This window comes from Antedon bifida, chromosome 3 (genome assembly GCF_963402885.1).
Source record: "Antedon bifida chromosome 3, ecAntBifi1.1, whole genome shotgun sequence".
Taxonomy (NCBI): Eukaryota; Metazoa; Echinodermata; class Crinoidea; order Comatulida; family Antedonidae; genus Antedon; species Antedon bifida.
This window is the reverse complement of record NC_136228.1, coordinates 30159435-30172646: the sequence shown is the minus strand read 5'-3', so window position 1 is coordinate 30172646 and position 13212 is coordinate 30159435. Positions and strand designations below refer to the sequence as shown.

At 31.9% G+C, this 13212-nt stretch overlaps 1 protein-coding gene across 1 annotated transcript in view; it reads left to right on the top strand.

Annotated features, from left to right (window-relative positions):
* The window catches only part of LOC144837352 (G protein-coupled receptor kinase 5-like), a 63745-nt gene that overhangs the window by 26996 nt on the left and 23537 nt on the right, over positions 1–13212 (top strand). The window contains exons 5-9 of the mRNA XM_078692421.1: positions 959–1065; positions 3451–3543; positions 4121–4184; positions 9084–9224; positions 10661–10889. Coding sequence (XP_078548547.1) covers positions 959–1065; positions 3451–3543; positions 4121–4184; positions 9084–9224; positions 10661–10889 — 634 coding nt within the window. The remainder of the gene's footprint in view (positions 1–958; positions 1066–3450; positions 3544–4120; positions 4185–9083; positions 9225–10660; positions 10890–13212) is intronic.

Sequence of the window (13212 nt, the reverse complement as noted above, 5' to 3'; positions counted from 1 at the left end):
TCCAGGCAACATATTGAGGCATAAAAAAGCGGCCCTCATGTGTGAGACTCGTGGATTATGCGTTAGAGTTGGCAGGTATAAGAACGTGTAGTACAATTAATACTGAATGGCATGAGATATGAATTTAACAAATCAAATATTATTAGGATACAGTCTGGTGTATTGTGTAATGTCACCTTTTAAACTAATTTACTGTTATTGAGATGGTGAATGATGGCCATGTGTGACTTGTCTACATTTATTTTTCTCTACACTACCACTCAAATGTTGTGGTGCCATGCCTTCAATGTTTTCATTAAATTATACTTCAGTTGCTGTAAAGTAAACAGGATTATTATTAGCTGCAATGCTATTTGTATAATGATGACTTCTTGTGCCCTTGACAAAGTCTATGTTTAACTACTAATAGCTTAAAACAGCTGAAATTAATGATTATCAAAGCTTTGCACTGTGTTGCTATGGCAATGATAAACATATACGTGATCAGATGTTGACTGTCGCCATCATTTCATTGGTTGAATTTTGTCATCAGTTGATTGACCATTTTTACCAATTATTGCAATTGATTTAATCATCAAAATGGATTAGACCTTGTTATATGAATAAATTTACAAAATCAATTAAATTAATTAAATTAATGTATGTTGTTCCTGGTTATCCAAGCTGGAGGTAGATTGACAAAATTCCATGTGAAACCTCTGGAGAAAAACACACTGATGAAAGGCCTGTTTTTGTTCCAAGATGTCCTTGCCATGATATTAAGCTGACCAATCATAGTAATCAGATATTGTGCAACTACGCTTTCCTTCCGAGATTTTTCAGGGTTCGCTTATGTGTGTATGAAAACGTGTAATAAATCGGGAGATCAAACCTGGTTACAAGTTGTTACAATTTATGCAGATGTGAAAAGGGTTTCTGTCTATTAATATTTCACAGTAAAATTTGTTGTATGTTACAGGATAACAACCGACTATCACCCTTGGTTGAAGAAAACACAAGCCCTTGTGAAGGTTCACTGAATTCAAATGATTCACCAAGCAAAGAGTTGTTCACACATTGTGCACAGTAAGTAGTAAAGCAGGACGGGAAGGAAGTGAGAAAGGCGGAGGAGAGAAGCGGGGTCTAGTTTGGTGCTGCATGCATTTTCTTTCAACGTGTGGAAGGCCTAAGCAAAATTTTCTCAGTTTCCCCCTTGCGGGGAGGAGAGAAAGGTGGGGGAGGGGAAGAGAGAAAGGTGGGGGAGGGGGAAAGAGAGAAAGGTGGGGGAGGGGGAAGAGAGAAAGGTGGGGGAGGGGGAAGAGAGAAGGTGGAGGGGTGTAATAATGCTGTGTGCTGTGCTTTATAATTGAGATGTTTCTTTTATCATTCATCAGAACTTATCATCGACATATATTAAACATGCCTAGTTTGTATAGCGTTCTTGTTATACAAATTTAAGATTGATGGCATTTGATCGTGTTTCTCTGGCACATCTTGACATGAATATCGTAATCTGATACAGACGATTCTAGTTGACATAAACATCTAGATTTTTAAACTGATTTATAACACTAATACATAACAATGTATTCAGTTTATCTCATCTCCTTATAATTATCTGTTTGTACGTATGGACGTCTGTAACGTTTCCTGTTCTGACGTTTGAATAATGCGAGCAGGTGATAGTAACAGCAAGACTATCTGTTACTAGAAACAATGGGATGATGAACTTAATATTTTTTTAAGTGGGCGTGGTTTCTTATGTTAGGTTGGTACTATGTGGGCAGGATTACCCAATTTATTTTCAATGAGTCCTGATGGTGATCTGTCTCAACTGATGGGGGAAGATGAATAAGCGTTGGTTGGTGATTGCTCAACACAAAGGGGAAAAAAAGTTGTTAGACACAAGTTAACACCCCCTCCCTCCCTCCCTTTTTCAATAGCCAAATACTGTAAGTTGCAACACAGGCTATTTATAACGTCACACTACCAGCTGGATCACAGCCTACAATTCCTTTAGCAAGCAGTATAAATTGCAAATCTCAGTACAACATTCCTATCAACTTCCCAACAGAAAATATTTAGATTCTAGGAAACTATATGATGATAAATCATGTTTTTGCACAAGCCCCTACATTGTTAAGCCTAGGCCTAAGCCCCTACTGTACATTGTTAAGCCTAGGCCTAAGCCCCTACATTGTTAAGCCTAGGCCTAAGCCCCTACATTGTTAAGCCTAGGCCTAAGCCCATCAAAAATAAATAAATGTTCCTAGAAATACATGATCCAATTAACCTGTTTATATAATATATAATAACAATTAATTTAAATGCAATTATCGTTTTAATCAATATGCCATATATCAAGACTAGAAGTAGTGTAATTAAGATTATATTTTAATACCCAGTACATGTTTTGTCTAAATAATGATCCTATACCTTTAATTGCCTTATTTAATCGTTACTTGGATTTATTAAAATTAATGTTTGTACAATTTAATCACAGATATAGGATTCATTGATTACAAAATATTATAGTAATTTTAATATGATTAATTTTTTTAATGAATATGCCATAAATAAAGATTAAATAAAAAAAAATTACTTTTTTGATCAGACAATTCATTCCTAGAAATATTATTATTTAATCGTTACTTTGATTTATTAAAATTATTGTTTAAACAATTTAATCACAGAAATAGGATTCATTGATTACAAAATATTACAGTAATTTTAATATGATTCATTTTTTTAACGAATATGCCATAAATAAAGATTAATTGTTTAAAAAAATTACTTTTTGGATCAGAAAATTCATTCCTAGAAATATGTGATTGTTAAATTGTAATTAATTTTCAATATTAATTTAAAATGGTACTTCTTCCATTAAAGAAGAAATTATTAGCAGGTCTAGTTGTAAACAAATTGACAGGCCTTGTGTTAATTGTACACTATGTACCCACAACAAGAAGGATGAGAGTGAGAAGTGGTTTTTAAAAAATAGAATGGGATCTCCACTTATGCATTGTGATACACAGAACAGTAGTGTACCTCGGGAAGGAAGTGAGAAAGGCGGAGGAGAGAAGCGGAGTCTAGTTTGGTGCTGCATGCATTTTCTTTCAACGTGTGGAAGGCCTAACCCAAATTTTCTCAGTTTCCCCCTTGGGGGGAGGAGAGAAGGTGGGGGAGGGGGAGGAGAGAAGGTGGAGGGGTGTAATAATGCTGTGTGCTGTGCTTTATAACTGAGATGTTTCTTTTATAATTCATCAGAACTTATCATCGACATATAACATGTTTTTTATACATATATCAAATACTAAATTTTATTACTGCTCAAACACAACACCTTCTGGAAAATTTAGACCCCTTGTGGAAAATTTAGACCCCATAGAGACCCCGCTTCTTTCACCTTCCTACCTATGGTAAGAAAAACAATAAAACACTAACAAATATTTCTTTGCATTGTATTTTCAGAATTGTACGGGAATATTTAATGGGTGAACCGTTTAGGGAATACAAATCTAGTATGTACTATTCAAGATTTTTACAGTGGAAGTTTTTGGAGAGGTAAGTTACGAGGGTGGACCTAGAATTGTCAATTTAAACACTGCTGAATAACAAAACAATGCTTTCTAAACAAAATCTTGTATTGGATGAGGTTTTACTAGTGACGCTGTTTAGGGAAAGCGAAAAATCCTGAGACTTGACAGAGGCAGGATTTGAACCCGGGACACTGGTAATGATAAGCAACCATTAGTCGATAAGCAACAGTGCCGTAACTGTTACAAAATCCTTTAGAAATCAAGACTCCTAATTCAGAATATTTGATTCATCATGTCTGTAATTCATAAATTAATTTAAATTAAAGTAAATTAATACACAGCTTAGTGTAGTGGAGCTGTAGCTTGGTGGTTAACCTGCTTGCCTTCCGATCCCAAGGTCCGGGGTTCAATCCTGATCTTGTGTCAGGGTTGTAAACTCAACTCAAGCCTCAAATTATTATTATGAGACTTTTATGCGCGATAAATTATAAAATACTTTATCCATATTTTAATTAGTGAGTTGCTCGTATGAATTTTTTAAATTAAAAAGTGTTCTTTGTTGGTATGTATTTTAATGGAAAGGTTGATGTTTTGTTTTTCAGTCAACCAGTCACTAAGAACACTTTCAGGCAGTACCGAGTGCTTGGAAAGGGTGGCTTTGGGGAGGTAAGTCTCTTGTGATTTTTATATATGCAAATGTGTGTTCTGCGACCCAATGAAATGCCCAACTGGAGCATACCTACCATGATCAGTAATGTGGATTGGCTAAACCGGAGTGTTTTCGTATGAGTATATTAGGCCATATCTAAGAACCCATTCTCTGTACTGTATCTTAATACATGGCATACTGTAGCTCCAGATTTTGTGACTTTTGGAACTATGATCTTTAGCAGGTTGAATATAGATATCTCATTACGATTTCTTGCTTTGACAGAGATATTTTGAATCTTCAATGATGCTCATCAATTTTGTTATTTGATACTTGTCAATCAAACCTATCCATAATAATTATCTTCTACAGTGTTATTGTATTATGCCATAGGTTACGAACATTCAGTATGCATATTTACCATATACTATTAACTTCTTGATAAATTTAAAGTGTCAATAATTATCATTATCATACACTGTGATTCTATGGGAAGATTTAAATCTTCTTTTAATGGCAGATTTTTTAATGTGTTTAGGCACATATGACCAAGGACTATCAATTGTAAATTAATCACTGTCATATCAGATAGGTGGTAGTCCCCATGATACAGGTGCTACGGTTTATAGTCCTTATTCGAGAAGACTTGTTCCACCACCAGAACAAGGAGCAGTTCGGCCTCGAACCCTTTTCGATAATTGTTGGCTCTTTAGGTACAGTAATCGGCGCCCTGCCTTAACCGCTCAGCCATTTGACTCGCTAGGTGATGATGTCACTACCATATTTGGGCATATCACTATCATATTTGGGAACACTTTTTTTGAGTCAAATTAGTGAAGACATAGCTTAATGTCCTCTTCAGTGTTTCGCCGATACATGATGTAATTGTACTGGACAATATTTCTACCCAGCCTAAATTCAAGATAGCACAAACACAAGAAACTTGCTTGCTTTATACAATCAACAGTATCTAAACACTATGTGTTATTCACTCTCTAAACTCAGCTATCCTTTAATCAAATGAAATCAAGTTTTTTTCAAATATCTCACTTCTACTTTGCATTGGCTCAAAAGTGATATATAATAATGAAATTTAATCTTGGATTGTTTATATCCGATCAGATTTTTATATTAGTTATTCATTACACATCAATATTAAAAATGACATGACGAAAACATGGGCTCGTATGACAGTGGCGTAGTGTGATGGTATTATAGTTATCTAAACTAAACTACATTTACAAAAAAAATTGTAGTTGCTTTCAATTGTGCATTAATGGATATATTAAACAGTGGATCGAAACTAGATATATGCATGCAGCAGAGGTATAATGTATAGCTTATCGGTCTCCGACTCTTTTCTGAAAGCCATTCATAATACAAACTGTGATCAAAAATCCATCATCGAGTTAGTATTAAGTGCTGACTTTGATCAAGTTACGTGGTGTACGTTGATACATGATACGATGTTGGAAATATTAAATTTGATGTTGATCACAATCATTAAACAATATTACTCATGTCAGTTTCAACATTGTTTTTTCCATTATGACACATTTTTTCCCATTATAATAAATGTATGTATTTATTTATACTTTGTATGCTTTTTTATCTTTTCCATGGATTTTTTCAGCTTTATCTTTTTTCCATGGATTTTTTTTCTGCTTTATCTTTCGACTGTAACCTTAGATGAATAATTTTTAGCTATTTTTAAGAACTAAAATATTAAATCCTTTTTATAATATCGTAATTATAACTTTCATATAATCTTGAAAATTTTTCCCAGTAGTACAACAATTTTTGTTCTTGTTCTGTTTCAGTGCACATCAATGGTGATATATATTATCGATACAGGAGCAAATGATTTTTTTTAGTATATTAATAAAGCTCTGTCTATATTATCAAACTAGTTTGACTAATAAAACAGTGTGATATGCCCAAATATGGTAGTGATATTCCCATATATGGTAGTGATATGACATCAATTTTATTTTATGTATACTTCAAAGAGAAATATTGAATAAAAGCAGAATGAATGAATGAATCATCATGTCCATATATGGGCACATCACATTTTTTGTCACATAAAATGTAATAGTGTAGGCAGAGCTTAAGACAATTTATTAAACTTAGAATTTACAAATCATTATTAGTTGTTGGTTGTTTGAAAATTGTTGTATTGTGCCATCCTAATTGCTGCATTGAAATTCAATTTTATAAAGTACAATTATAATATAGATTTAGCACCTGATAAGCTGTCTTCATGCCTTGTATTGATTGATCACACTTAAAATATAGGAAAGTATTCCGTTACCTTAGAACATCATGATCAAACCTTAAACAACACTCGTTGAAATTATCCAAAGAGGGGTCATCTTACAAAATGATTACAAGAGCTGTTCCCCTCAATTTGCAGATGTGTTTGCGATGTTATTGACTGAATCATTTGTATATTGTCGTATACATGGCAGTTACAGTCTTCTTTTGCTTCATATTTTGTACTCTTTATTAATTAAATAATCATTTTTGTTTAGTGGATATATTCGTGCACATTAATGTGGTTTTACTTACCATGGTTACACTAGCTATCCTTTGCATTAGAAATAAGGATTTTTTAAATTATATCTCGAAAACTTGGGTTTTAGACCAATATTTCACATAGCTTGTTATTACTTAATGGAATATGTCTTGGTTTTGTTAATTTTTGTTTTAAATCTTCAACGTTTTGATTTTTGGGAGACTTAATGCGTGTTTGTTTTCCAAGAAGTTATAATTAGCTTAATAATAATTAGGTGACTAATTAGGTCAGTATCAAAGGGACAGTTATAAGTCCACTTTATTCTAATGGATGCTACTTATGATTAGGTACCATTGAAATTGAAGTTAAATATTTTGTATATTGTGAATCTTTAATTCCTTAATGAGCCATTCGATTTAAACAATTAATTATTTAAACAAAGTATTCTAGGTATCTAGAGAACATGGATGGAAGAACAATTAAATGTAGAACATTTACTTCTCAAAACTAACCAACGTTTATTGTAACATGTGAAATACATTTATTTAGTTTATTTAAAAACATATGTATTTTCAAGAAATGTGATGAAAAATGCACTTTTAAAGGTTATATTGGGTTGACAGTTGTGGTAATGTTATCATATGGAAGATAATAAACAATAGACTATATTGATTTAACATATCTTCCTCTTATGTTATTTACATTTACGCAACTATTTCTGGAAAATTAACCCACGCCTGTGTTAAAATAAATATATAAAAGGGAACTGGAACTCCATACACTTTTTTTGCTGACTCCAAACAAATCTATAATTGTTTTAACATCTATGTATGACGCAAGTTCTAACAATTGTATATTCGTAATTGAAAAAACATTTCTGTTAAAGTAGTTAAATTCTAAAATGTTTTTTGTCTTTATTATGTTTATGTTATAGAGCTCTTATGAATTTAATCAACAGATTAATTTTATAAGGTCAAGAATAATACATAATATTTTTCATTATGTAAAAGAACTGCAGGGGGCTAATAACAACCCTGTGATACTAATACTTTCACAGCTGATAGACGGCAATGTAAAAGTAATAAGATGGGAAAATGTAAACACAATAGTTGGGTATAGAGATTCTCTAATGTTAGACACATGTGGAAAATTAGAACATGATTTGGTAGTATACCAGTATTGGCATGGTGCCAAGTTATAAATGATGAACTAATAATTACCAATAAAATAATAAATGTGATGATAAAAGTTTAATATTATTAATGAGACTTTAAAAATTGACAAATAATAAATTGTTGGAGGAATAGATTAGCATAGGAATTAACTAATTTGTGAATCGATGAGTAATGAATGAATGATTTGTCAAATCAATGAATAATTTAGCGAATGAATGAATGAATTTGTGAATGGGAAATTTCTGAATAAATTAAGATAATTACTCATTAAGCTTTATCTTTATGTGACAAAACAGTTTGATATTAACCCAAATATGATAGTGATATGCTTAAATATGGTAGTGATATGCTTAAATATGGTAGTGATATGACATCATCATGTCCATATATGGGCACATCACATTTTTGTCATCAACAGTTTGATAGTGTAGATAGAACTTTAGGTTTGATTTTTTATTTTAGGAAAAAAAAAAGTTGTTGTTTTGGTTCACCCCATAAAGTTAGGGACTATGTAAAAATGATTCTACTGCAGTTACTGCAGAACATTTTGTTTAGTATTTAACCTGTTTATACAATTAACAAGCAAGTTTTCTTTTTGGTATCAGCACACTGTTTACTTATAACCTAATTTTAAATTTGTTAGGAAAGCTACATTGAAACAAACTAAAATCATACATTTTACAAACTATTTAAAGCTGTTGATATAAAGTTTGCGGTACACCACATATATTATTTCTGAATAGAATTGTTGAGTTTCTCGACTTTTCGATCAATATACTTTGATCGTCCTCAGGAGTGAGAATTCTTACTCTATTTATATCAACATTTGATTTTGCCATGCAAACCTTCAAACAATTATATTTAAACCTGTTTATGTAACATTTAGCAAAAACAGGCATAATGAATAAATGTCTCAATATAATATATTGTCTATTAAAGAAAGTTTTTTTGTGGTAATTATACACACTGTTTATTGCAATGGCTGCCTTATACATTATAAACAAACAGATCCCATAACCCTATTTCTAGTTGAAGAATGTGAATACCTGAGTCGGGTATGTTTTACAAATAACAAATTGACTTGCTGACTTCCTGATTCTCTGTACAACATAATGAATAAATGTCTCAATATAATATATTGTCTATTAAAGAAAATAAATAGCTCAACATATTGACTAAATATATTAGGTGATAATTCAAGTTATGTGAATTTTTGTTTACAGGTCTGTGCCTGCCAGGTGCGATCAACCGGAAAGATGTACGCTTGTAAAAAACTGGAAAAGAAGAGAATTAAGAAGCGTAAAGGAGAGTCGATGGCGTTGAATGAAAAGACCTTGTTGCAAAAGGTCAACAGTAGATTTGTGGTGCGTATTTATATCTTGCGTTATTCCACCGAGTCGGTGTTACTAGATTTATCATCATTCGTTGTTTTCATCGTTGAAATGGAGTAATCTCGCTCTTAAGCCCTTTTCTCACAGAATTATGTGCCGGGAATAGATATTATCTATCGTACTTGTAAGAAAATTTACTCCTATAGATATTATAGTCAGTATGATAGGCCAATGTGAATAGTTTTATGCCAGTAAGCCTCTGTAACCAGCATTTTGCCTATAAGCCTGTGAGAAAAGAACTTTATGTGACAACAAAATGTGATGTGCCCATATATGGACATAGATGTCATATCACTACCATATTTGGACATAACACTATCATATTTGGGCACATCACAAACTAGTTTGATAGTGTAGACAGAGCATTATAGCAAAAGCCCATATCTTGAACCAGTGCTTTCTCGCATATAAGTTGGTTCCTATATCATTGTGCCATGTCATTCTCTAAAATCATCTGTTTATTTGTCAGGTAATTAATGATACCTGAACATGAATAGTTCATAAAATGCATTTCTTTTGTTTGCAACACTTACCTCAATTACTAGAATACACCAGAGCAATTACCAACAAAATTAATTGAAAACAATTGCAGTCAATCTCGGAATTAGAAAAACCATATTCCCTGACCTAATCCCGATATCGAGAATTTGCATATTGTTCATTTCTAAATTGAAAACTTAAGAATTATGTACACCGTTACAACCAAGTAATCAATCAATCAACCTATTTACATTCATCATTCATAACCCAGTTTCATATTTTAAGCAATATACCAAAATGATCTCTCCTTCCCTTAAAAAACAATTTCTAAAAAAAAAATCCAATCATTGATTTTCAACAACAAAAATGATGTGAAAAGAAAAGTGGTTATATGTTATGTTAGTTGCAGCTTGATTGTTGTTACTCCTGAAGGAGTTAAAATAATTCAAAGGTTCTAAAGGCTAATTACTATTTTAAGATGAAGGGGTACCGTAGGGAGATGGGTATGCATTTCATAAGAATTCCTTGATGTGACACTAGTAATTACATTCCAAGAATCTAGGTTTGTGTGAAAAGACAAGTTGTATATCATTTTATAATATTGAATGAAATCACTTTTTGTTACCTACTTGACATAAAACTATTATTATTATTCATATAAAGCATTCACAGGATTTAAAACTATATGATATAGATATGTTTTTTATTTATATTATTTGAAGTTGGGGATATGTGGTTGCGGAATATAATGTTGAGAGGGTATGTTTCTATACCAAAAGAAAATTACGTATATTTATATTCCGAATCAATCGTAAAAAAAAAAGTAGTATGATTATGAACAGAGAGAAAAAAAAATTTAATTGTCCAGCCATAACGGGAGTGTGAAAGTAATATAATGCCTATATTTTTATGTCAAAATGTTTTTGTAGGTAAGCTTAGCATATGCTTATGAGACCAAGGAAGCCCTGTGTCTTGTACTCACCATAATGAATGGCGGTGACCTGAAGTTCCACATTCACAATATGGGTTCACCTGGATTTGATGAGGGGCGTGCTCGCTTCTATGCTGCTGAGATCACGTGCGGACTGGAGCATCTGAACCAACTGCGTATCGTCTACCGTGATATGAAACCAGAAAACATTCTTTTGGATGATCATGGTAAGATTTTGTTTAAAGATTTTAGAGGATTGACCTATGAAACGAAAAAATCTCATGAGGCTTTATAGTTTGCCTTCTAAAAATACTACTGCAGGGGCAGATCCAAGCCTCTCCTCCCACCTAAATTTTAGCAAATTGTAATGCAAAAGATAGGACATCAAATTAAGTTCAGCCCTTGTAATGTAAAAAATATTGCATAAAAATGTTAAAATCTAATAAAAAGTTTAAAAAACAAAAGAAACAGGCAAAAAAACATATTGAAAGTCAAAAAAGGCAAGAACAGTCGCATGAGTCAACAGGGAAGATGTTGAAAATAGAAGTTATCACGTTAGCAAGTGACACAAAAAAAAATCTGGTGCTACCAAAGTGGTTAATGAAACACAATAACAGCAGTGCAAACAAACCAAGAATGAATAATAAACTTATTTTAAAGGTTAAGTGTGAATTGGAAATGGAACATGGTTAAAAATAAGAACAATAATTGATTACACAATGTGATAATGCAATTGATTAGCATTCATTTTCTGTAGATTAGAGATTTACAAACGATAACATATACAAATACATAATATATACATACAAACTTTGAATAACCTTGTGTGGGATTTACATGTATATCACCACTTAAAGTAATGTAATGAAGTTACACAATCTGGATTTTAATTATTTATTTTTAAAGCGCTTTATTTTCGCATCCGTAAATGTTTGTTTGCATAAATATCTGTTTTCTAATCTTCTCTTTATTATAATCGTTTCGTTTATTTATTCAACCAGTATCAATATCATACAATATGAAATAAAAATATTTTTAAAAATAAAATTTAAAAAATGAGAAGAAAGCAGAAGCATCTTAAGCAAAAAATATCGCTGTAATTTAAATTCAACCAGATACCCCTTCTTTTTTTTAATCACAATTAAGGTCATGTAAAATCTTTTCTCATGGCTCAATTATTTATAATCATTTTTGTTTTCAAAGATTATGAATTGTTGATTTAAGATAAAACTGATTATATTAAAGTATAAGCAGAATAAAAATATATTGTTATGGTTTTTATACTACCCAGCGAAAAATAATTAAAGTATTTTAATTGTTTGTGACTGCTGTGGAGTAGCTTTGCACCAGGGTGTTAAGTAAGAAAAAGAAGCTATCTGATCCAAGTATATCACAAAGTGTTCATCTCTCACTAAGACTTCTTTTAGATGTTTAAATTGAATTCTTTTTTTCTGACATTTAGAGTTTTTTTTTTCGGTGGTTTAAATAAGTTCTTTTAAAAAGAGTCTTTATTTAATAATAATTGGTTATGTGCAGTTAGTGTGTTAGGATGAGGAACATTCTGATTATGGGTTTCGGTGTCAAATATCCATGGCTTATTATTGATAGACCATGACAACGAAGAACGATTTTCATTCTCAACTGCCATATCTTAAATTTTTGATTTGTAATATATCCGTTGTCCCGATGGATGTTTTGTGTGGGAGGGATGTTATTAGATAATTTTGCAATTTTTTAAGTATTCATATAATGTTACTTATCTGTCTCCTAATGGTTGTATATAGATCTTATAATGTTTCTAAAATTTATTTATAACATTTATTTATCTGATAATAATAATAATATCCTGGATTTATATAGCGCCTAATATTGTGAAACCTCTAAGCGCTGAAACATTATTGCCCCATTTATGTGGAATCTGTATGGAAACATACTCCCATAATGCAGCTAGTAATCAGCGCAAAGTTGTGTCTTGATCTAACCGGGTTCCCATTTATACACCTGGGTGGAGAGAGGCAAACGTAAGTAAAGTATCTTGCCTAAGGATACAAGCAATGCGGAGAGAGTTGGATTCGAACCTCGACCGCACAATCAGTAGTCGAACGTCCAACACACTGCGCCACACGCCCTTAATAACGAAACAATACTTTATATATAAAAAAAATTATTATCATGGGCTCCTGATGCAAGTAATAATAAGACCAAATACAAAATAGACACAAATATTATAATGAAATAAATTTAAAGAAAAAGGAATGAATAATTAGGTCTAAAATTCAGAATTTAGATTTTAAATAAGCCAGCAGTTGATTGACAACCTCAATTCATTTAGTTTTGCAGTAGTAGCCAAATTTGGAACAAGAAGTTGTGTATTTATTAGACTGTTTATATTGTATGTCTAGCACTAATGTTGTTTATTCTATTCATTATCGATGTAGCCATTCTTTGATGCTATCCATAACCTTTTTCTCCATGTGCTTGGAATGCAGCAATTTGAATGTAATCCGCATTCTGTGTAGAAATTGCATTCTGTGTAGAAATTGCATTCTG